This window comes from Capricornis sumatraensis, chromosome 14 (assembly GCF_032405125.1).
Source record: "Capricornis sumatraensis isolate serow.1 chromosome 14, serow.2, whole genome shotgun sequence".
NCBI lineage: Eukaryota > Metazoa > Chordata > Mammalia > Artiodactyla > Bovidae > Capricornis > Capricornis sumatraensis.
This window is the reverse complement of record NC_091082.1, coordinates 72,989,863-73,016,008: the sequence shown is the minus strand read 5'-3', so window position 1 is coordinate 73,016,008 and position 26,146 is coordinate 72,989,863. Positions and strand designations below refer to the sequence as shown.

The window sequence follows — 26,146 nt, the reverse complement described above, 5'->3', positions numbered from 1 at the left end:
TCAGAAAGGTTCTACTTTACGCTTCCTATGTTATGTAAAATTGCATGGGTCATACTGCTGCCCACACTGTGTATTATCTCTCTTCAGCCAATTTGTGCTTCCCTGATAGCTCAGCTGGTAAAGAATCCTCCTGTAATGCAGGAGATCCCGGTTCGATTCCTGGGTCGGAAAGATCCGCTGGAGAAGGGCTAGGCTACCCACTCCAGTATTCTTAGGCTTCCCTTGTGGCTCAGCTGGTAAAGAATCCGCCTCCAGTGCGGAAGACCTGGGTTCGAAACCTGGGTTGGGAAGATCCCCTGGAGGGGAGGGCATGGCAACCCACTCCAGTATTCCTGACTGAAGAATTTCATGGACTCTATAGTCCATGATGTTGCAAAGAGCCGGACACGACTTTCAGTTTCACTTTTAGCCAATTTAATGAGGAAAAAATGGAAACATGTTCTAATTTGAAATTTCTTTCGCTTGTGTGGTTTAAAATTTGAAATCTCTTTGCTTATTAGTGTGGCTTAAACTTTCTTATTAATCTTTTTGTTTCCTTAGAATATTAAAATTGAAATAAAAATTATTTTAAACCATCTAAATGTTTAGTTAATTAAATTTACTTTTAGTAAATATTTTTAGTTTTTATTATAAATGGAGGTGCTGAATTGTGAAGAATCTAGCAGTTCTTCACTTTTGTCATAACATGAGAAGCAGATAAGAAATTGAAACAGAAGCTACTAAGGTCATTATCATAAAACAAACAGTCATATTACTTACTTATCCTCAGAAGTATCAATATAATTTTAAAAATTATTTTTTTAGAAGAGGACTATAGGTAGAAAATAACTACCTTCCCATCCTTCTTAAGTATACTTAGTAAATACTGCTTTTGCTTATGAAAATGAGTACAATCAACCTCTCTTGGATATGAATACATAATTGATAATATTTGCAACAATGGTTTTAACATAGAAGTATTTGCTGGGCAGAAATGCTCTTGAACAGTTAATGGTTATTTTTTTATACCCACATAAAACCCTAGAGCTTATTTCTGGTCAGCTTGGTTCAAGTTTATATTGTGGTGGTATTTGGCTGGTTGAAACATTTTTCTTTGTGTTATTTGTTAGTCTGTTAGCAAGGTAACATACTCTATATTTCAGAATTTTAAAACCTGTGAATAAAAGTTTAATTTTCTTTTAAATATATACTATACTTAGTTTTTTCTCTATGAAAGACTAATACTTTTCCAGATTCTCAGTTAAACCTCAGTTTCTTTTAGAACTGGAATAGTTTCCTAATTTGGTACTGACTAGTTCAAACTGTCCAGAGAACACAATTGTTATAGCAGGTGTTTGCTTTGTATAATTATTATATTGATACTGAATTTTAATATCCTTGAAGAAGTTAAGTGAAAACTTACTTATCCCATGAATAGTATGTGCTTAGAATGTACTTCCCTAGATGCTAATTGGAAAGTCACAAAGATCAGCAGATAAAATTTCAGTGTTATTTTATCAGTTATTCTCATGATCTGATTAGAGTCTCAATTGAAAAATGGTTTCTTATCCAGAAATCATTGTTTCTTGATAATCACTGATGATAATCTTCTGATTTTAGATCAATTTGAAGTTTGGTATCAGAAAACCAGAAGCTCGGACAGGTACTGAGACTGATACCTGTACAGCTTGTGCAGGCACCTTGATCCTTGAGTTTGCTGCTCTAAGTCGATTCACAGGAGCAACGATATTTGAGGTTTGCTTTTCATAGTTTGGTCTCCTGGGTATTGGGCATAAATAACTACTTTATAGCTTTTCTTCATTGATCAAGTATTAAGAGAATCAATTGGAGGATTTCTGTTATTTTAGTGAACATTTTGTCTAAATTACAGCACATAGTTTTTAATTGTCAAAAGCACAATTAAGTACAACTTTTGTTCACAAATTTTAACTTTTTAATTTTATTCTTAGAAAATGCCTTAGCTATATTACTTATATGAAATTTGATGTTAAAGATGTCTTATATGAAATACTGTGTTGCTTTGTTTTATTGTTAGACTTCTGTGTGGTCTATTGCATTTCTGAAAACTTCACTAATCTTCTAAAACATAGTGAAATTTTTGCACTTTCCTTCATTGAGAGTCTTATCTGTAAGTTTGTTTACTTCAGTGGAAATATCATTCATTATCCAAAGACTTAATAGCCTCCAAATAGTTTGTTGTGAACTAGCTATGTCTCACACTTTTTTATTTTAGCTAATTGTTTAACCATGTCATTGGACTGCAATAGTAACAGCCTGTGTTCAAACATATGACTTAGAATTATTTCAGATTCAGCAAATGGTGCACATAGAATAAGCAGAAATAGGAACTGTATAATACTGGCATTTAGAGACATTGGGTCTGAGTATACATAAACCGGGGCATCCCTCATAGCTCAGTTGGTAAAGAATTTGTCGGCAGTGCAGGAGACCTGGGTTCGATTCGTGGGTCGAGAAGATCTCTTGGAGAAGGAAATGGCAATCCACTCCATTACTTTTGCCTGGAAAATCCCATGGACAGAGGAGCCTGGCAGGCTACCGTCCAAGGGGTCACAAGAGTCGGACACAACTTAGCGACTAAACCACCAAACGTAAAACAAGTTTAATGGTCTTTGTGTGGATGTATGTTCAAAGTATCTTAAGAACAGGTTAATCTTATTTTGTTTAATTTTTATTGTTTAACTTGCTGGGTAATATTTTTCCTTCATTAAAAAAAATGTCATTCTTTACATCCTTTCTAATTTAATTTGACCTATAAACTCTGAGATGTATTTACACTTGAGGAAAGTGAGGCTCAAAGATGCTTGACTAGTGGGTGAAGGAGTGGAACCAGAATTAGAATCCATTACTTTCTGAATTCAAAGCCCAGCCTCTTTCCACTGGGTTATTTTATATTTTAAAACCATGCTTTTTCTTTAACTTCTTGAATGTGATTTATTATGGAAGAAGCAACCTCATGCAGTTGACAGAGACTCAAACTAATACATGTCTGGTAAACTACAGTCTGAGGCCAAATCAAGCCACTGCCTGGTTTTCGAAACAAAGTTTTATTGTAACAGAGCCAGCTCATCTATTGATTTCTGTCTATGGCTGTATTTGTGCTACAGTGACTGAGCTGAGTAATTGTGACAATGACTGTCTAACCCATAATGCCTGTCTGGCCCCTGTCAGAAAAAGTCTGTTGACCTTTGGTCTGATGTATATGAAGAGATCTGAATTCTCATATCGTTAATAGCTGTCCTGTAGTCTAGTTTTAAACTTTCACTAAATTGTTGATTTCACTGGTCCTGTTTCTTTAGCTATAAAATAGTAATAGGGAAATGTAATCCTGATGAAATTTTTTCAGCTCTGAAATTACATGATTAAGTAAAGTTGCAATCTGCTTTGTTTTAAAAATTCAGCATAAATAGATTGAGTCAAGAATGAAAACTATTTTATACCCTGTTCTTAAATCTGCAGAGTGACAAATTGGTTTAATGATTTCTTTTATAGAAGTACTTCTGCAATGCTGAGTACATTCATGCTCTGAAATTAATTTTAACTTAATTCTTTTATGCATGTTCTTTGCTTTTGTTTCTTTAACATCTTTTCATCCAAAGCCAAGAATTTAATCAGAAATAATTTAGTGTCCAAGGGATAATAATAAATGAAAAAAGAAGAGAAAAATGTTATTATAAGGTTGTAATTTTGGTACTGTTAAATGAATGCCAGTTACTTTACTTACTCTTCACTAATGAAGTTGCCTGCTGTTTAAAATGTAGGATTTGAAATGCCTGTTCTGTTTCAGAGATGGCATGCTAATTTTGAAATTCTTTTTCAGTTTTGTGAATAAGAGTATTTAAGGAGATTTTCACTTTGTATTAAAAGATAGAAATTATCTTAATATATGCCAGCTGTTTTTATTTCAATAATTCTTGTGTGTAAATGTGGACCTATACTACAAGAGTAGATGAACAAGGATGGTCTCAAAGTGAGATCATTGGCACTAAATAGCATTTTTAGAGTCATTCTTTCTAACTAGACTCAGTTAGCTGAAAGAGCCAGTATTTTTGACTTGTAAAGAAATTTAATGTATAAGTGATCATCTTTGGAATTTACTTAATCCTAAAAGTATACTGTGGGCCTTTGATTTTTGTTTGGCAGATATGCAATTCTTCAAGTATGCTTTTCTTTTTTTATTACAGGAATATGCAAGAAAAGCTCTTGATTTTCTCTGGGAGAAAAGACAGAGAAGTAGTAATTTAGTGGGTGTGACTATAAATATTCATACTGGAGACTGGGTACGAAAAGGTATGTAAGTTGGACTTTTCAAATTAAGCCTTCACATTCTAAAAATGGTTGGGAAATAAAGGATTTTTATTTGTTAAAATAGTCTTTATGACAGTATAAAGCATAATTTCTCACAAGATTGCTGGAATTTTAAGAAATGTAGCCAAATTTTCTTCCTTGGTGCCAAATAATAGCACACTTATTTCAGATAGCTTAATATCCTATTTCATACCTTATAGCATTATAGAAGAAACAATAGAACTAATTTCTTTGAGAACCAGAGGAACAGACTACCTTAACCATCTCACATCAGAGTGTAATTAAGTGGAAATCTATGTTTAATAATACTATCGTCAATCTTTTTTTTTTCCCTACCACCAGAAATTGTGTATAGCATGGTAACTAAGAGCATAGACCCTGGAGCCATAATTTTGGAATTCAAGTCATGTGATCTTGGGCAAAATATTTAACCTTTATGTGCCTCTGTATCTGTGAGAATGAGAATAATAGTACTTACTTCATAGAGTTATTATGATTTTGTTGTGTTGATTTTTTTTTTTGTGTTTTTTTAATAATTTTTATTGGAGCAAAATTTTTATTGTATAGTTGATTTACAGTGTTGTGTTTCTGCAGTACAGTGGTCAGTTAGAGTTATTACGATTAAATGAGTTAATCTCGGGAAGATCCCCTGGAGTAGGAATAGGCTCAGAGGTTAAAGCGTCTGCCTCCATTGTGGGAGACCCGGGTTCGATCCCTGGTTCAGGAAGATCCCCTTGAGAAGGAAATGGTATTTCCCACTCCAGTATTCTTGCCTGGAGAATCCCATGGACGGAGAAGCCTGGTAGGTTACAGTCCACGGGGTCGCAAAGAGCCGGACACGACTCACTTCACTTTGGTATTCTTGCCTGGGAAATCCCATGGATGGAGGAGCCTGCTGGGCTACAGGCCATAGGGTCACAAAGAGTCGGATGCAACTGAGTGCACGCACACACACACACACAAGCATAAGCACTTAGAACAGTGCCTGGCATATGCTATGCTTACCATGAAGCAAATGCTCACTAATGTGATTTTAATTCCTTTAATTAAAAATTTCACTTTTGGGAATCTGCCTGAGGAAACAGTATGAAAGGTAGAAAATCATTTGTTCCCAAAGATGTTTATCACATAAAATTATTTGTAGTGGTGGAAAACTTGGAAACAGTCTGAGTGATCATCAGTAAAGAGTAGCATCAGTATTGAGAATTATTTAACATCAGTGTTGGAGTAGTAAGTTATTAAATTGAATTGGATCAGGAGATAAAACATATAACAATGTTTTATGAATAAACAGGATGTAGAATCATAAAAATATGATCTTTATAAGACAACTCTATAATACAGACATAAATGGAAATACACTGGACTGTTACTAATGAGATTTGTTTATCTTATTTATACATTTCTCTGTTTCTAAAAACTTATGTATAAAATAAAAATTAATTGCCTATATTTAAATAAATGAAATATAAATATTAATTTGAACATATTATAATTATTGCCTCTATTCAATACTGTCTGAAAATTTTCAAAGTGTTATCTAAATGGTCCTTTCCTGAAACTGATCTTAATCTTGGCTTCAGAATTTTGCAGTTTCTTTTCTTAATTCACTCTCATCATTGGTCCATGCATGGCTCATTGTATTTAGTTCATTTTTAATAATATATTAAGTACTCACAGATAGACCGGCCATCCGTTATAAAAATAGCTAACTTGACAATATACTACTTCTGCTTATGGTCCTCAACTCTCCATACCTTTGTAATCTCATACCTTTATAATCCCATATGTCTGCCTCTAACTGAAATACCCATCATTCTGATCTTGTATCGCTCAATCTCTTGCTTTCCTTTTATACATTTTTATGTATCCACATGTATTCCTTGATGTACATATTTTTGTTTTATTTTTAACTCATAAAAGGGTATCATGTCATATGAGACCTTTTGAGACTTTTCACCTAAAATTATATTACTAAAATTCTTGCACATTGTTGCATGATATAGTTCATTCTGTTTTGACTACTGCATAATACTTTACTGTGTGAATAAACCATGGATTTGTAGGCATTTAGGTTGCTTCTAGGATTTTACTCTTGTGAACCCTAGTGCTGTGAGTATTTTTGTGTTTCTTCTGTTGTATATGTGTAAGTTTCTGTTGTCTGTATATCTAGGTAGAATTTTTAGATCATAGACTAAGTTAAAGTTCAGTGATAGGAGATATGTCAGATTGTCTGCAAAAGTTGTTTCCACTTTACACCGCTTTATACTTTCACCAGCAACATAGATGAGATCCTGTGGATCAGCATCCTCTCCAGCACTTTGTATTGTCACACTCAAAGATTTGCCAATCAAATGAGTGTATAGATGATTTCCCATGGTGACTCGATTTATATTTCTTTGAACACTGATGATGTTGAACACAGCCTCATATTTATTGGCTGTGTGTTTCCTTTTTTAAAAAATGTGGATATTCTTACATTTTTGTCTATTTTCTACTCAGTTACTTGTTCTTTTAAAAAATTAATATTGATACTTATATGATACTTATGATCTGTGTGGTATCTATCCTTTGAAATTTATTAAGGTTTTCTTTTGGCCTAGAACATGGTCAGCTTTCACTTGTGCTTAAGAAAAAAATGTGTATTTTCTAATTGTTGGATATAGATTTCTATATATGTCAATTTTCTGAGTGAATAATGTTGTGCAGTTCCTTGCTAATTTTGTTTGCTTGACATATTAAGGAAGGTTGATAAAATTTCTGACACAGTGCACCTATTAGTATCTCCCTGTAGTTGTATTTTTTGCTTTATATATTTTGTTGGCTGCATTAATTTAAAATTGCTCTCTCTTCATAGTTGAACCTTTCATCATTATGTAGTGATCATCTCTAATAATACTCTGTTAAAGTCTTTTTAGTCTGTTAGTAATACAGCTATGTCAGCTTTATTTTCCTTGATATTTCCTTAATAGGTCTTTTTCTGCTCTTTTACTTTCAATCTTTGCAGATGCTCATGCTATAAGTGTTACTCCTGTAAAATTTATAGATTTTAAAAAATCCTTTTGTCAGTCTTTGTCTTTTAATTGGTGAATTTAGTTCATTTATGTTTATTGGCATTTTTAATATATTTGGATTTATTTATACTATGTTAATTATTATTTCAGTGTGTCTCACCTTTTCTGGTTCCTTCTAACCCTTTTGTTTTTAATTGAAACCTGTATTTACCTCCTAGTGAGACAGGAACTTCAGCCTGCTCTGCCATTCTTTTGTCTCCCTCGGTTCCAGCCCTCATCCACTCTTAGTATTATATAGATATTTAGTTCTTTGTGGTTGTGAATGTTTTCTCTTTTTTCTTTTGGTCTTAGTGCTGCCCCTCCTCCCTCTTTCATTAGAAGTATTCAGCTCTAACAAGGTATTTTGTCACTTGTACTTTGTATATTTCTTGCAATATCTCTTAGTTTTGCCTTTCTTCTTGTATAAATATTTATCCCAGATCAGCTACTGATCTTCAGTAGCTGTTAATAGCTTCTGAGGCCTTAGATGGCCAACAGTAATTTTATTATGCTTTCATATTTGAGAAAGTTTGACTGTAAATAATCTTCTGTTCAAGTTCTTTCTTTTCAAATCTTTGAAAATACAACTCTGTTGTCTTCTTGTTGTTTAGTCGCTAAGTCGTGTCCAACTCTTTTACAACCCCCTGGACTGTAGCCTACCAGGCTCCTCTGTCCTTAGGCTTAGGATTTCCCAGGCAAGAATACTGGAGTGGGTTGCCATTTCCTTCTCCAGCGGATTTTCTCAACCTAGGGATCAAATGCGTGCCTCCTGCATTGGCAGGTGGGTTCCCTTGTCAAAGCGAAGCCATTGTCTTCTTGAATTTTTTTAAAAAACCTGTTATTCTGATTTTTATGTTCTTATTTGTGATCTGCCTTTTCTCCAGAAAATTAACAGTAGCAAAGGCAGAGAAGTTTCTGGAAATGTAACAATAATTTTAGGTGTAGAATTTTCTTTCTTTCTCCTTTGGGTATTCTGTGGGCCCTTTCAATTTAAAATCTGTGTTTTTCATTGCTGAAATTTGATTTTTTAAAAGATATTTTATCTCTTTCATTTTCATCTGTTTTTGCAATTCTTGTTATTACATGTAGTCTTCTGGGTTTGCTGATTTGCTCCTCAGCTATATCCTAGATGCTGTGTATCCTATCCATTATGGAATTTTCTTATGTTTTTATTCTATAATTTCTTCTCAGTTAAAAGTTTCTTGTTTTGTATTGCTAATCTTTTTCCTGTCTCTTTAATGTGTTTATTAGACTAATTTTAAATCTTGGTTTGCCTGTTTTAATATTTGTACCTCTGATAAACTCTTACTCCAGTACTTTCTTATTTTTTAAAAGTCATGCATCTTAAATGTTTTTGTTCTGTAAGTTCATGTTGACTTGTCACCTACTTTGTGGGAAAGATTCCAATTCCTATCAGCCCTAGTTATCATAGGGATGGAATCTAAGAAGTTTTAAAAAATACCAGTGCCTGGACTCCTAGAAATAATGATTTGATTAGCCTGGAGTATGCCCTGGTTATAGGGATTTCTAAGATTATAATTGTAATTATAGCTTAGATTGTCATTCACTACCCTTAAGAGTTTGAAGGAGAAAAGGTTGGGAAGAGAGTATCTAAAATTACTTCCCATCTCTTTTTTATTTCAGTTCCTTACATAGGACTTCTGTGCTGCCCTGATTTTATTCCTGAGGCTACCTAGAGCCTATGTCTGAGTTGTAGCAGGGTTGGGAGGAAACGTGCTATCTTAAGGCAGTGATAAGAGAGAAACCAGAGCAAAATTCCAGCAGGTTTTCTGCTGTTTGATCCTTCTATAGCTATGTCTGGGTGCCTTCTGCTCCAGCACTAAGTCCCTCCCCTCTCCATAACCCACCAAGTTCGTACAGTTTTCTTCTTGTTATTTTCTTTCTTTGGTCTTCTGTGATGATCTTGCAGGAAAAAGCCAGCCATTATCTAGCTTCAGCAATGTAAGTGTCACCTCCAAACAGCGGCAGTGTTGTTTTCATATCTGTTATAACTAAAGATTGATGGCTAACTGATAAAGGATCCAGTTAAATTGCATTATAATACCCTCTAGTGCTTCCTCTTTGAAGTTCCTCATTAGAAAATCAGCTTTAAAAATATTCTTAAAAACTAGTATCTCTGGCTTTTAAATAAGACTTCTTCTGTAGCCAGTTTTACAAAGCAAGAATTTTTTTAAAACATATAAACTGTTATCAGTAAAGGAACCTATTAGGCATATAGTAGGGTTAATGTTTCTATAAATGTATAATTTTTACTTTTGACAGTTTCATATTTAGACTAATTTTTCATTCTTAGTGTGTTAGTACCTTATACTCTGTAAAGAATTTTAAAGACTTGTTTAATAAAAAATCACATTTATATGTATTTTCCATAGATAGTGGAGTTGGAGCAGGGATTGATTCATATTATGAGTACCTGTTGAAAGCCTATGTCTTGCTTGGAGATGACAGCTTTCTGGAAAGATTTAATACAGTAAGTTGTTCCAATTATGTATGAATTTTAGAGCCATTTTATAATTTGTGAGATTTTGATAGAAATTCAGTCATTTGAGTGATACTTTGAAAAATTATTTTTAAATATATAGTAGTTTTTTGGTCAGTAGTCTCTAATGTTGGACAGGGACAGGGTAAAAAGCTACATACATTTCAAAAACTAGTTTGCAAAGTAGTTTGTATTTTCACCTATCATCAGAAGTTTTCAAGATTTTCCAGTAAGTAATAAAATACATAGATACGAGGTTTACCTGATCTGTTATACGAGGAAGAGAATTTATTGAAGCTAGTTACTAGTTAGCTTTCTCCTTTGTATTCTAATTCTTTTTGGAATAGTTAGGAAGTTTGACTTGGTCCTTGACCATGCCAAGTATCAGGGCTTTGGAGACTTGAACAAACCAGTGAGTATTTATTTCAAAAGCAAGTCTGTAAGTCTTTAAGTCTGGATCAGACTCACAGGCATATTCTTAGGGGTGAAGGAGGAGATTATTGAACCTAATTGAATTGCCTTTGTCTATAATTAAATCAAACTGAAATTAATTAGAGTAAACATCAACTGTGTCACCACATTCTTTTCAAAATAATTTACCATTTCTTTTCCCTCTCATGAGTTTACTCACGTTACTGTGGCATAGTACAATATAGTATGGGAGCTGTCCTATCTCGGTTTAAATCCTGGTTGTACCACTGGTTTTGTGATTTTGGGCAAGTAACTTAGATATTTTCCTCTATTCCTTATCCACAGAATGAGAATTATTTATTTTTTTTCCCAGTACTGTTTATTGGGAAGATTAATGAACTAATACAAATGAAATGATAGAACTGTGCTTTAAGATCTAGTTGGTACTCAATAATAGTTAACAAATAATAGATGAGTTAGGGGGAGAACCTAGTAAAAGTCCTGATAAGTCATCAGTTGAATACTTTTAGAAACACTATTACATATATCATTTTTAGATTATAACAAGAGTTTCTTGAGTTGCATGAGGACAGATATTATTATTTTTGTTGGTTTGTTATCATTCATTGACTCTGACAGCTCAACCTGTTGTTGTCAAGGCTGAGAAATTCTAGGAGAAGATGAAAGAAGGGGAGAAGAATTTTTAAGACCGTAAAAGACAGAGGTAGTGGACCGTAAGAGTGGCAGCACCGATGAGATGCATTAGTTTAGGTAACAATTCCTTGGTAAATTTATTCATATATCAATTCAGGTTTCATTTCTTCACAGTGCTGTTTAATGCTATGCTGTATTTAGAACAGTACATCTTTTCTCATCGACTTTCATGAACACATATTGTGACCTTTTTTAGCACTATGATGCCATCATGAGGTATATAAGCCAGCCACCTCTGCTACTTGATGTGCATATCCACAAGCCAATGCTGAATGCTCGGACTTGGATGGATGCTTTGCTTGCCTTTTTTCCAGGTTTGCAGGTAAAAAAAAACAAACAAAACTCTTAATTCTCTTAATACTGAAGTAGAATGATTAAGTGTATTTGTGATCTCCAAACTGAATTATCAAAACAGAGTCACTCAAATTTGTGTTAACCTGGATTTTTTCTGTGTATATAATGATTGCAGATAACATCAACTCATGCTTTACTAGGTTATTTTGTTGTTATTGTTGGTTTTTAGGTCTTAAAGGGAGATATTAGACCTGCTATTGAAACTCATGAAATGTTATATCAAGTGATTAAAAAACACAATTTTCTACCAGAGGTAAGCAGATCATCTTTGGAATTCTACTTCAGTCTATAGATTGATAATTTAAAGGTAGAAAATGTCATTTTCAAGATTGGTTCTTTTTTATTTTTCCTGGTTAAATAGTTTATTTATTTTGGGTTTATATAGTATATGTTTTTCCTTTTCCTTATGTATGAAGAGAAGTCCACTTTAGGATAATGCTGACAGTTTATTGATTTAATATTAAAAAATATTCCAGATTGGTATTTCTCAGCCTTTTCTAATCCATACCGTTGCATATTGTCTCATTCTGGCTTTGACACATACCTGCCAGCTAGGGAGACTTTTGTACTTTTCAGGCTCTTCATGCTGTTGAAGAATTGTTCTCCCTGGTTTTTATATGTTAATAATAAATATTCTTGCTAGCTTGATACTGCAGGATTTTAATAGCATGCCTTTTTGGCTTTCCAGAAATGTACCATAAAAATTTTCCAAATTTGTATATGACCATACCCTCTTTGAGATACCTAAGCATCTCACCAATACTGAAGGCTTCCTGAAGTGTTTGTTTCAAGCCACAGAGGATTTGAGATTCTTATTTAAAAAAAAGAAAGAGTGCCTATGCTAAAATAGAAATAGGAGGGTGAGGGACTTTAGAGGAAAAAGTGGTGATAAGGAAAATAAAAGAAAACACAATTATGTAGGCCATCAGGACCTGTGTAGTAGCATTACTGAGTCATAGTTTTTCCTAAGCTTCCTAATAGCCAAAGTGATCATTTAAAAAAGCAATCCTATTTAATTGGTAAAAATAACAGCCTCACAAAAATGAATTGTGATTTTAAGCAATGAAAATTTTCATTTCATAGATTGTTATCAATATTTTAACTATTTTTACTTGTCTGTGATCTAATTTACATATTGCAATATATTCTAGAACTATTTTTTTAAATCACACTTTTATGAATATTTGTATGTTGTTTTGTCTAGGCATTTACAACAGATTTCAGGGTACATTGGGCTCAACATCCGTTAAGGCCAGAATTTGCAGAAAGCACCTACTTCTTGTATAAAGTAAGCTAATTTAACTCTCTTTTTGCCATTTAGCCCTTATTCTCTGTTGGATAACTCACTATCTTATAATAATAGTATTGGGTTTTCAAAGTTCTTATTTAATGTTATAATGGTTGGATAGATCATGGTTCTTATTCATCTAGTTCATAGAATATTGAAAGATGCAAGAATTGACTTTTAAGCTTGATGCCTTTTCAAAACATTTGTTAAACATTGCATTAAAGAGAAATTTTATATTCTAGAGCTGCTTTCTAAAGCGTGTCTCTTGCCTTCTTTCAGTCAGGCAGCCCTTCTGGGCATTAGAAATTTCATTTAAAGCCTAAGATATACAGTTGTGCTGCTTTCCAGTTGTGTGTTTAAGAAATTCATAAAGCAGATTCATGGCTTATTTTCGGAACCAGGTTCCACGTAACATGTGTTCCAGTGCCTGATACAGTGCCTGGCACCCTGCAGGTGCTCAATAAATATTTGATAAATGAATGGTTATATGGTACTATATAAGCTGTGTATATATATACATATATTCTCCTTTTTAATAGGCTACAGGAGATCCTTACTACCTTGAAGTAGGGAAAACACTTATTGAAAATTTAAATAAATATGCTAGAGTGCCTTGCGGATTTGCTGCCATGAAGGATGTTCGTACTGGAAGTCATGAGGACAGGTAAAACAATTCCTAACCTCCCCTTTCTTCAGGGTAACTCTGACACAACGAAACAGGGTAACAACTAACAACAAAAATATGATTCTTAGGTAGCCTTCAGATAAGCTTAATGCTTTTTACAAGGGTATTTGAAAATATAAATCTTCAAATACCCTTGTAAGATGTAAATCTTAGTTCATTGTGCTTACTTTTTTTTAAAACTCTCTTAAATAGGCTTATTTTAAATTGTTTGAAAGTTGTATTTTTGCCATAGTGACTGGCATATAGTAAGTGCTCAAATGATTTTTAAATAGATGAATAAATGATTGTTAAACATCAGAACCTTGGTCTTTGGAGTATTAGGAAAGTTGGAGTTTTCTTCTTTGTTAATAGTTTTTTCTATTATGTAAAATGTTAGAAATCATCAAGGTGATGATGAATGATTTGAATGATGATCCCTGTTCAGTCAAAAGCATTGTGGTGGTTACTGTGTATATTCTTACTCTGTTGTTGATTTGGAGGGCTGTGGAGGATTGTTGGCAGGTTATATTTTGTTGGATGCTGGATAGATGTAGATGACATGGAGCATTCAAAATACAAAAAGCATGCTCTGGTTAATGTGAAAGTCACTAAAATTCCAATTATTCCAGGATCATTCGATTTGGTTGTTTTAACTGTTCAGAACATAGCAACACATGTCTAAATGAACATTAAAATTTGTTCATTTGGTTAGCAAATGTTCATCCCACAGATATTTACTAAAATGTCTTATGTGCCAGAGTTATACTAGTTTTTGAAGATTACAGATAAACAAACATGTCCTTTCTATCTTTGAATCATTGGGGTAGGCAGATAAACAGGCTTTAAAGTATTGTGTTCATGCTGTGGAGCATATTAAAGGGATGTGAAATGCAGAGTGGAATGTGATAGTCACTTAAAGGTTTCTAGAGCATCTCGTGTCCTGAAGGATCAGGACTAGAAAAAGGAAAGTGGTAAAAGGAGTTCCCAGCAGAGGAACTAGGAACAGGGGAAACACAACACTCATCTAATCACAGAGTTGTCCCTCAGTCCTTCTCTCAGAGTATTCAGGTAATAGTTGATTTGACTTGAGATCTCCTTCCTTGACCACAGCTGGTAAGAAATGGATAGGTTTCTGGAAGCAGGCATACAGAAAACAGCAAGAAATGAAAGCAGATGGCTTGTGTATTTATCTGTAACATTTATTGGCTGCTTCCTACATGCCAAGCACTCTTCTAATTAAACACTTTCTATGTTTAATTCCTTTGATCCTTACAACAGCCCTCTGAAGTATAATTTCTGTTATCATCATTTTATCGATGAAGAAACCAAGGCACAGAAAGATTAGGGAACTTGTCCGAGGTCTCAGAATTAGTTAGATTAATTCTAATCAAGGCAGATAGGCTTTTGACTATATGCTATGCTGGCAACTCATTGTAAGAACAGTAATTAACTGTCTACTGTATACCAGATGCTGCTCTTAGGTAAGAGGATGAAAAGACCAATTAGAACTAGTCCCTGCCCTCCTGTGACTTGTAATAAGTAAGGAAGGTGGGTATAAAAGAATCACAAGTCTCAGTTGTGTCCAACTCTATGTGAACCTATGTAGCCTACCAGGCTCCTCTCCATGGGGTTTTGCAGGCAACAATACTGAAGTGGGTTGCCATTTCCTCCTCCAGGGGATCTTCCTGGCCCAGGGAACCCACACCTCCTGCAAGTCTCCTGTGTTGCAGGCAGATTCTTTACTGCGGAGCTGCAGGAAGCCCGATGTGTGCTAAAGTAGAAAGAAAAGTAGCAGGTGGAGGAGTTACAGAGGAAGACGTGATTTACTATGTCTACAGAGTTCCATTTTTTCAAAATTTAGCATCTTTTTTTCCTCCTGCTGAATATTCCTTATATGACATTTCTGGATCTCTTATTGTTGCCTTTGTCCCATTCTGATTGTATTGTAGAGTGTCTCTTAAAATGTCACATCCAGAATTAACAAATGGGTGTTCTCTATTCTGCTCTTAAGAAGCTGATTTTTTCTTTTTTAATTGTAAACTTGGGACTTAATACTTATCCCAGCAAAATTTCATTTTGTTGGGGTTTTTTTGTGTGTATCTAGACCAAAAGGAACGGAGAAGGCAATGGCACCCCACTCCGGTACTCTTGCCTGGAAAATTCCATGGATGGAGGAGCCTGGTAGGCTGCAGTCCACGGGGTCGCGAAGAGTCAGACACGACTGAGCGACTTCCCTTTCACTTTTCACTTTCATGCATTGGAGAAGGAAATGGCAACCCACTCCAGTGTTCTTGCCTGGAGAATCCCAGGGACAGGGGGAATCTGGTGGGCTTCCGTCTATGGGGTCGCACAGACTCGGACACGACTGAAGCAACTTAGCAGCAGACCAAAGGAAGGCTTAAATATCATCTCAGTCATCTAAAAATGTATTAGCTAAACAACTGTTTTTAGTGATTTGGGGTTTAGGTAAGTATGCTGTAAAAATTTCCATCTAAGACTCTGCATTTGGTTGCTTATTCCCCTGCAGATCTACCTTATCGTCTGGCTCACCTATGTCTCTCCTCCCTGCCCTCCCTCCCAGTTTTCAAAATAGAAATACCTGTATCATTCTAATAATGATCTTTAAAGGATTTAAATGGCAAAAAAGAATATGAAAATTTTCCTGCAATACTTTCCTCCTTGCCACCCTAAGATTATCACTGTTGGCCGTTTTATAAACAGTCTTCCAGATAATTTTAATGGCTGTGTGTTTGCATTTATGTATATAGTTATGGTTTTTAAGTACAAAATAGATTATGTGATAGAATACTCAAACTCACTAGCTTTACCCTACTCATACTGCAGTGATCTTACCATGTCTATTCTTTTCTGAGCATTTACAAATCATCTGTTTCACAATCATCTGTGGAATTTGCCAAAAATCAATATCTTGCCACATATACACTATCATGGGTAAAATAGATAGTGGGAAGTTGCTAAATGACACAGGGAGCCTAGCCCTGTGCTCTGTGATGACCTAGAGGGATGAGATGGGGGGTGGGGAGGGTATGTATATAATTATGACTGATTCACATTGTTTTATGGCAGAAACCAACACAAAATTGTAATTTCCCACCAATTAAAAAAAAATTTTTTTAATCAACATCTTGCACATTAGTTTACAGTTCTCAAACTAGCATTTGCTCATGATAGTAACTATCAGCCCTCCAGAAAAAGTTAAATTACCATGAGTGTATTGCTGGTTGACAGGGAAGTATTCTATCTATTCTATAATGATTAACATCCAAAATGTTCAAAAAAGTTTTGAAACATTATAGATGAGTTGTTCTAAAATAAAACATCATTTATATATGGGAAAATTATGATAGTTCTATCTTGGAGCTCATATGCATGCCAAGTGCTATGCTAGATAGTTGACATTATAGAATCTCATTTGGTCTTTACACCACTATTAAGCATGTATTATGTCCTTTCAGAATAAACTGGAGCTCATGGTCCTTATATAGTATCCCCTTGGTGTCATAGCTAGCCATTGAAAGGTCTTTTCTATTCTGAAATCCCTAGATCCTTACCACCATGTCCAGCTTCTTCTCCATTTCATGCTTTAGTAATGCTGTTTAAACTTGCATATGAAAACATTTATTGAGTGCCTACTGTATGCCAGGAATTGTGCTTGCCCAGATTTATGAAACTGTGCAGCCTGTCTAGTAACTGCTAAAAGCTCAGATGCTTTGGAATGTAGCACATTTACTTAAATTCCTTGTTACTGTAACTCCATCTAACTGTGCTCTTTTTCTACCACTTTTTATTAAAGCTTTTCTTTAAAATGTTTATTAAAACATTATAACATTAAATCATTTGTAAAGTCACATGTTTTTAATTTCCTTTATTTCTTCATATTCCCTTCTTGAGAAGTATTTAGTACAAAGTTATGATCATAGTCCATATGATTTTGTGTTGTACTTTTTTCATGTAACTTTTCATAAATGATTACTTTTAAAGCCTTCTTGTTTATCACTTAAATGGCTGTGTAATGAGCTACATCAAAATTGTATTACTTGATCCAGTTCAGTTAATATTAATTGAAGATTCTTACAAGGTTCTCAGTAGTAAAGCTCATCAGCATTACCTCCCTGATGTTGGTTCTCTATAGAAGAAATGCCAAAGAAATGCCAAACTCTTTTCTCAGAAGGCCCGTAGGCAAATCTGGTCTGCATTATTGACAAGATTTAGTGTACTTGTGTGGTAGGCAGCCCCTCTGGTTTTTTTTACTTCCTTGGAATATGCTTGGAGTCAAGATTGTTACCACTGGGGAATAGTTACATTCTGTAGTTCTTTGGATGTCTATGCTGGTGTAGACAGGCTTATTGACCTTGATTCTATGGCTTTCAGATAGCTGGCAATTGGATATTTTTACATACTTAGATTTGTCTATAATCTTTTATTTTAGAATGGATTCCTTCTTCTTGGCGGAAATGTTTAAATATCTTTACCTGTTATTCGCGGATAAAGAAGACATTATTTTTGACATAGAAGATTACATTTTTACAACAGAAGCTCATCTGTTACCTCTTTGGCTCTCTACTACAAATCAAAGAGTCTCTAAGAAGAACACAGTAGGTTATGTTTTTGAATTAAATATCTCATTCTCTTTTTTACTCGTATCTGTTTGTTTTGTTTTTCTAAGTGAAGACTAATCCATGACTACCATTCAATAAATATAGTGTGGTTTAAGAAGTACCTTTGATGTTTTCTTATGTTGCGTCCTGTGTATACTTACATTCCACTTAACGTTTCTTTTGCACAAACATAATATTAAGTAAAATAATTATTTGTACTTATATAACATTCTTTTCTCTTTTTAGACTTCAGAATATACAGAACTGGATGACAGTAACTTTGACTGGACTTGTCCAAACACTCAGATCCTCTTCCCTAACGATCCACTATATGCTCAGAGCATCCGTGAACCCTTGAAAAATGTGGTGGACAAGAGCTGTCCTAGAGGCATCATCAGAGTGTAAGATGTCTTATTTTATATTTGTTAGTACCAAAATTAATTCTTGGTAAATGACAGAGAATGTGAGGAGTAGCCAGGAATACATTCATTTAGAACCAAAATATTGAGTAGGTGAGGTATGTACGTTAATGGATTAAAATTAAAATTATTGGTGAATAGATAGCAAAGTTTATTCAGCAATAATGTCTATTATTATGGAAATTTCTGTATATCTTTTGGTTAATGAACCAAGTAATTTTGACAGCATATAATAGTTTGTAACTTCCACAGCACATTTTTACACATGATAGTTTCATCGAATATTTCCACATCTTTCTTATATAGAAAATATTTTTCCTTTTATCTGTAGTTTCTGTATAAGAAAAATGTAGTGTTTTGATTTTTTGATGAGATACTTATTCTTCATTGCTGAATTAAAATTTTTACCTTAATGAGTTTGTTTTCTTCAAAATAGTTAATTAGAAAAGCTATTACTAGAAAATTAAAAGAAAATTTAAGTGAATGTTATTCAGTGATGAAAGCATTGTTTTGCTTTTCAAATATTGAGGGAAGTGTCTGGTTTTTTTTTTTGAGGGGGAAATAAATAGTAATAAATCCCCAAGCCAAGCTGTTATGTACCTTCAGATTGTTATAATGCTGTTAATACTGCCTTACAGATAATATACAAGCTTTTGATAACTGTAAAATATATTTGAAAGCTATAACAATTATTAAAAACCTAAGTTGTATGTAGGTAAATAACTTTCTATTTATTCCATTTTTCAGTAGTTTAAAACTAGCAATTCTACAAATATCTAACATTATTTTTATTTTGTCTTATGTTTTTTCCAAATTCTGATTTGTAGTTTTTTAAGCCTTGTCTATAATTACTTTTAGCAGAGAGGAGAGTTTGAGGAGTGGAGCTAAACCCCCTCTGAGAGCCAGAGATTTCATGGCCACTAACCCTGAGCATTTAGAAATCTTGAAGAAGATGGGGGTGAGTTTGATTCACCTCAAAGATGGGAGAGTCCAGTTGGTTCAACATGCAATCCAAGTAAGACATTGCTGCACTAATTAGCTGTGGTCTCTATCCTGTTTGGTCTCACTAGCTTTAATGACATAATGACATTTGACTTTTTAAAAACGTAAATGTATGGTTTAAAGTAAGAGGATCAGAAGTTTAGTACTTGGAAGTATCTTGGAAAGCCATCTAATTCAACCTGATTTATAGTATAAATCAGCTAAATCACAAATAGGTTGCTGGTTTGCCTGTGTTGATAAGGTCAGACACTGACTCAGATCTAAGTTTTCTGTTTCTCAGTCTCTTGTCTTTCCACTATTTAGACATAGGCTTAAAAGCTAATAATTAGTTTTAATATTTATATCTCTATTTTACACTGTTTTAGTTTCTAAGGAGTATTAAATATTTCATTCATTAATCAAAATACACATTTATTTATCTATGCCTAGGCAACATAACACGTGTCTCTGGGAAATTTTTATTGATTTTTTATTTAAGTTTTCATAACCTGAGATCTTTAATTTATCCACCTTATTCCTACCTTAATTCTGAGAAAAGTACAATTTGAGAAATAATTTCAATGAAGTAGAATCATGTTCAGATATCCCTTAATCTCTAATTCAGCCTTCTCACCACCTCATCTTCCCCTCGGGTTTCTGTCTCATCTCTATTCTTGCCACATCTATCCTTCCTTGAAGAATCTTCTGTCTGCTTCCTTAATGTTTCACTCACCCCAGCTGAGGGAATGACATCTCTTAATGACACTGCTTTCACTTAGGTCACCAGTGACCTAGTTGCCAGCTAGTGGCCCCTTCATCCTCATATGATTGAACTTTCATGTAACTATTGACTGTTCTCTTTTTAGAACATAGCCCTTTCTTGTCTTCCAGGGCATCCCAACATCTTTCTAAATACTCTGTTCAGTATTTTGTAGATTCCTTTGCAACTCTTCTTTCTTGGCACAGTCACTCAGTATAGGCACTGTCAAAGAATCTGGACCACATCTTTTTCTTTCTGTACTCTTCTTCAGTGGTATCGTCATCATCTTTGTACATGTGATTTCTTAGATACATGTGTATGCGTGTATGCTCAGTCGTGTCCAACTCTTTGCGACCCCATGGACTATAGCCCTCCAGGCTCCTCTGTCCATGGGATTTCTCAGGCAAGAATGTTGGAGTGGGTTGCTACTTCTTTCTCCAGTGGATCATCTGTATGTAATCCTGATTATGAACTTTACTTCTTAAACCCAGTTTTAATCTACCTGTCATACATTTTTGCATCTCAGATTTCAGTTTGTCCAAACCTGAATTAATTCTCTCTCCCTGTTTCCACTACAGTCTGTCTGTCTCTGCCTTTTTGTTCTCCATCTTAGTCAGCCCTGCCATTATTCTCTAAGTCACCAAAACTAGAAATCTCAGGATAGGCTTTAATTTCTGTCTGCCAGCTCCTCTCTGTTCTCCTCTATCTTCTATCGCCTATCAAGTTCCATTGACTTTTTCTGTAAAGTGTTAGGAGTTCATCTTTTTCCTACTATAGTCAGGCACTCTTCAACTTTTCTTCTATTAAGATGCAATTAGAGTCATTCCAAATATTTCCCAGATACACACTGGCAAAATCAGTCATTCATTCCCTTGTCTATGTTCCTAGTCTACTTTCCCTCTTGAGAAATTTTATTGTAGCTAATTTTACATCTCTTCTCTAGATACAGACTTCTTAAAGTAAAAGACTGTGTCCCCAGTGCCTAGTCAAGTTCTAGGATGTAATAGGTGACTGATACTTATTCCTTGAATATAATCTGGTTGTTGGTTCATAATTTCAAAGAAGGGGAGTATAGGTCAGGTATGAGGTTTATTTCTTAAAGGGGTAACCAGGGGAGAAAACAAGCAAAGTGAGCATTTGGTCGGAAGTCCAGTTCTCAATTTGTATCAAAAGTGGTTTATAAAACAGTGAAAGAGACATTAATAAAAATTTCAGATGTTACATTCAGAAAATATTTCCAGAAGCAATATTTTTGAGAAGAAATAAGGCCATAAATATTTGGTAGAGACCAAAACTGAAAGGAGAAATTTTGTAGTAAATTTGCAGAAGTATTTAAGAAATAAAAAAGTTGAAAGTTTCTAGAAAGGATAAAATTAATCTTGTTTCTTTCCTAGGCTGCTAGTTCGATTGACGCGGAAGATGGGTTGAGGTTTATGCAGGAGATGATTGAATTGTCAAGTCAGCAACAAAAAGAACAGCAGCTCCCTCCACGAGCTGTACAAATTGTTTCCCACCCGTTTTTTGGCCGGGTAGTATTAACTGCTGGTCCAGCACAGTTTGGGCCAGACCTGTCTAAACATAAAGAGGTGTGTGCACTTATAATATTGTTGAGGTTGAACTTGGATAGTACTTAAGTGTTGTTAATTTCTTAATCTCTTTTCTAATTTAGTATTTTTTACTTAATTAAAACGCCTAAATATTTAATCTCCTAGATGAAAGGAGATTAAATTTAAAAGCATATCTTGAAAATATTGAGTCATAGTTTATGTTTGCAATATGGTTATAGAATTTTACTTAAAATGTTGTTCAGATACTGTTCTCTTAATTCAAAGCCTTTAGCTTATCTAAAAATGGTTTTCAAGCTTTTAAACTACTGGAACCTTTCTTTGAACAAAAATCTAACTCAGAGGCTTAATGTAGAGAACAGCTAAAGCGAAAGTGCTCTGGACAAGTGGCTGTGAAGAGTATCAGATGCTGAAGTTCCACTAAGCAAACTTGGAAGACCACTAAGCTAGTTTATCCTATAGGTTTAGTTTAATATAGGAAACAAAGCTCACAGTTCAACTATCTAACTGACTGGTAGCAAAGCTAGCTAGCTACTAGACCAGAACCCAAATATCCTGATCATCTAAAACCAATGGTCTTTGAACTCTATTACTGCTAATTTAAACTTTTTCTAGTATATACTTTAAAGCTATGTAGGTTTATAGTAGATTGACTTGTTCAACAACTCTTATTCTAGGCACTATTTTAGATTTTTGCTATATGTCATGTTTATAAAAACCAGTGAAGGTTTATGCCCTCATGAAGTTTACATTCTAAGAGCAAGAAGGGTCTTAAAACATATTTACAGTCACATCTTTAAAATCAGTTCTCTGGTGGATTTAATTTTTCTAGGAAGAATTGCTTGCACATTTATGTACACTAAATCCATTTTTTCCCCCTCTTTCGAACATTTTTCTGGTTACCAGTGATGGTTTAAAAATGGTTCCCAGCTGTTGAATTATGGGTTTGGGTATGTAGTGAGTCTGCCAGCAGGCTCCAACTTTACCACTTTCTAACATCATGATCTTGAGCAAATTATGAAAGCTGAATCTCAGTTCCCCATGTGTAAAATGTATATGTTATCTGTATTTAACTCAGAGTCATTATAAAGATCAGGTTTAGTGATTTATGTAAAAATGCTTTTATAAACTGCAAAGTACAGTAGAAATGGTTTGGGACTATGATATGCAAAATGTTGAAAGCAAAAATTTATGCTAAATGTATATTGGATGTGTTATTGTTAGAAAAGAAATGAGATCTCCCTAAAGCTCTAGATTTTGAATTTTAATGGCATGGTAGTGATTTGAGAAGATAAAAGTTATTCAAGTAACTTTTTATTTCTGACAGACAAGAGGATTTGTTGCAAGCAGTAAACCATACAATGGCTGTTCAGAACTTACTAACCCTGAAGCAGTGATGGGGAAAATTGCTTTGATACAAAGAGGGCAGTGCATGTTTGCAGAAAAGGCACGCAACATACAGAATGCTGGCGCCATTGGTGGCATTGTTATTGGTAAGTAATCCTCCGTGTCATTGTATTAATAACTAAAACATCATTTTTAGGGTTTTCTTTCATTTTCCAAAATTTTATCAGAGTTTGTCATATTGTTTTTACTTCACTAGCCAGCATATTGGATAGGTAATCCAATGACTCTCTTAATAATTTGTATATGTCTCATACCTTGTTTAAACACGTAAATCTGGGTTTCTGTATAGTAATGCCAATAAATGTACTTGAGTCAGATGTGAAGGTGCAGCAGGAGTGATGGTAAAAACACCTGATACCATGGATCAGAAATGTGCCCATGAGTTCCAAAACCCCTAGGGGCAAGAATTACACCTGCCACCTTAAGTGGAAAGTCACTGAAAATATCCATTCCTCCACACAGATGCAAGCTTTGGAGTCAGACACATGGGGGTGCAGCTCCTGGCTCTTCCACAAAATCATGCTGTAACCTTTAGATTGTTTACCTGTTTATTCATTATAATTTTTTTTTAGCTCCAGTGAAAATGGTAATAAACATCTTTTAGGTGGTTGTGAGGTTTGAAGATAATGGAAATAACATTTCCTAAAATTACTGACATGGGTAAAAATAAAATAGAAGGATTTATTTCATTGAAAAAGTTTTTACTATTCCTTTTGCTTATCCTATATGGGCACTACAGTGTTGGTGTAATGAATGCATGAATTGCATAGTTAAATGTTAACATTAGGAAAAGTTCTGCCTAATAACTTAAATTAGTGGTTAGCGAACTATAGCCTGCAAGCCAAGTTTGGCTCACTGCTTTTTTTGTATGTAGAAGTTTTATTAGAACACAGCTCATCAGTTTGTTTACTTATCTTCAGTAACTGCTTTCAAGAACAGTGCTGGAATTGAGTGGTGGTAACAGTAACAAAGCCTAAAATACTCTCTATCTGACCAGTTACAAAAAGAGTTTGCTGACTTAAATCACCTCTTAATCCTTGGTTATTTTCCACTCCGAGATTACTTTTATTAAAGAATTTAATAGCTTGCTGCCACTATTATTTTAGACATCTTACTGAGTTTTAAAAAATATGAAAAAATAAAGTTGGTAACATATGTGGAGTATTTTAGATTTTCCCCATTTTTTGGTAAAGTCTAATTTTTGTGGTATTCTGTACTCTGCAAGCTTTGTCAAATCAAATGCTTTCATTAGTAGCTATTAGTTATAGAATGCTATCTTGAGATCTGTAAGTAAATAATTAAAATAAGTGGTCCTTAATTTAAAAAAAAATTAATGTCTAAGTGGAAACTTCCTTATGTTGTAACTCCTTTCCCTGAAGGTTTTTTTGCTTCTGGTGAAGCATTTTGTTTAGTTTCTAATGGTTTTCAGTTCAGTTCAGTCGCTCAATATGTCTGATGCTTTGCAGTCCCATGGACTGCAGCACGCCAGGCTTCCCTGTCCTTAACCATCTCCCAGAGCTTGCTCAAAGTCATGTCCATCCAGTCGGTGATGCCATCCAACCATCTCATCTTCAGTTGTCTCCTTCTCCTACCTTCGATCTTTCTCAGCATCAGTCTCTTTTCCAATGAGTCAGTTCTTTGCATCTGGTGGCCAAAGTATTGGAGTTTCAGCTTCAGCATCAGTCCTTCGTATGAATGTTCAGGACTAATTTCCTTTAGGATTGACTTCTTTGATCACCTTGCTGTCCAAGGAACTCTCAAGAGTCTTCTCCAGCACCACAGTTCAAAAGCATCAGTTCTTCGGCGCTCAGCTTTCTTTATGGTCCAACTCTCACATGACTACTGAAAAAACCAAGTCCCATACGTGACTACTGGAAAAACCATAGCTTTGACTATATGGACCTTTATCAGCAAAGTAACGTCTCTGCTTTTTAATGTGCTGTCTAGATTTGTCATAGCTTTCCTTCCAAGGAGCAAGTGTCTTTTAATTTCTTGGCTGCAGTCACCATCTACCGTGGTTTTCAGTTCACTTCAGTCGCTCAGCCATGTCCAACTGTTTGCAAGCCCATGAACCACAGCATACCAGGCCTCCCTGTCCTTCACCAACTCCCAGAGTTTACCCAAACTCATGTCCATTGAGTCGGTGATGCCATCCAACCATCTCATCCTCTTCGTCCCCTTCTCCTCCTGCCTTCAATCTTTCCCAACATCAGGGTCTTTTCCAATGAGTCAGCTCTTCACATCAGGTGGCCAAAATATTGGAGTTTCAGCTTCAACATCAGTCATTCCAATGAACACCCAGGACTGATTTCCTTTAGGATGGACTGGTTGGATATCCTTGCAGTCCAAGGGACTCTCAAGAATCTTCTCCAACACCGCAGTTCAAAAGCATCAATTCTTTGGTGCTCAGCTTTCTCCACAGTCCAACTCTCACATCCATACATGACCACTGGAAAAATCATAGCCTTGACTAGACGGACCTTTGTTGGCAAAGTAATGTTTCTGCTTTTTAATATGCTATCTAGGTTGATCATAACTTCCTTCCAAAGAGTAAGTGTTTTTTAATTTCATGGCTTCAGTCACCATCTGCAGTGATTTTGGAGCCCCCAAAAAATAAAGTTTGACACTGTTTCCACTGTTTCCCTATCTATTTGCCATGAAGTAATGGGACCAGATGCCATGATCTTTGTTTTTTGAATGTTGAGCTTCAAGCCAACTTTTTCACTCTCCTCTTTCACCTTCATCAAGAGGCTCTTTAGTTCTTCTTCACTTTCTGCCGTAAGGGTGGTGTCATCTGCATATCTGAGGTTATTGAGATTTCTCCCGGCAATCTTGATTCCAGCTCATGCTTCCTCCAGCCCAGTGTTTCTTATGATGTACTCTGCATAGAAGTTAAATAAGCAGGGTGACAATATACAGGCTTGACATACTCCTTTTCCTATTTGGTACCAGTCTGTTGTTCCATGTCCAGTTCTAACTGTTGCTTCCTGACCTGCATACAGGTTTCTCAAGAGGCAGGTTAGGTGGTCTGGTATTCCCATCTCTTTCAGAATTTTCCACAGTTTATTGTGATCCACACAGTTAA

General features: G+C 34.8%; 1 protein-coding gene across 2 annotated transcripts in view; it reads left to right on the top strand.

Moving 5' to 3' along the window:
* Positions 1 to 26,146, top strand: part of EDEM3 (ER degradation enhancing alpha-mannosidase like protein 3) — a 68,710-nt gene that overhangs the window by 28,708 nt on the left and 13,856 nt on the right. For both annotated transcript variants that reach the window (XM_068985654.1, XM_068985653.1), the window contains exons 7-18: positions 1,600 to 1,734; positions 4,203 to 4,308; positions 9,773 to 9,870; positions 11,201 to 11,326; positions 11,528 to 11,611; positions 12,563 to 12,646; positions 13,186 to 13,310; positions 17,761 to 17,926; positions 18,176 to 18,330; positions 19,210 to 19,363; positions 21,484 to 21,675; positions 22,982 to 23,147. In XM_068985654.1, the coding sequence (XP_068841755.1) occupies positions 1,600 to 1,734; positions 4,203 to 4,308; positions 9,773 to 9,870; positions 11,201 to 11,326; positions 11,528 to 11,611; positions 12,563 to 12,646; positions 13,186 to 13,310; positions 17,761 to 17,926; positions 18,176 to 18,330; positions 19,210 to 19,363; positions 21,484 to 21,675; positions 22,982 to 23,147 (1,591 nt within the window). The remainder of the gene's footprint in view (positions 1 to 1,599; positions 1,735 to 4,202; positions 4,309 to 9,772; positions 9,871 to 11,200; positions 11,327 to 11,527; positions 11,612 to 12,562; positions 12,647 to 13,185; positions 13,311 to 17,760; positions 17,927 to 18,175; positions 18,331 to 19,209; positions 19,364 to 21,483; positions 21,676 to 22,981; positions 23,148 to 26,146) is intronic.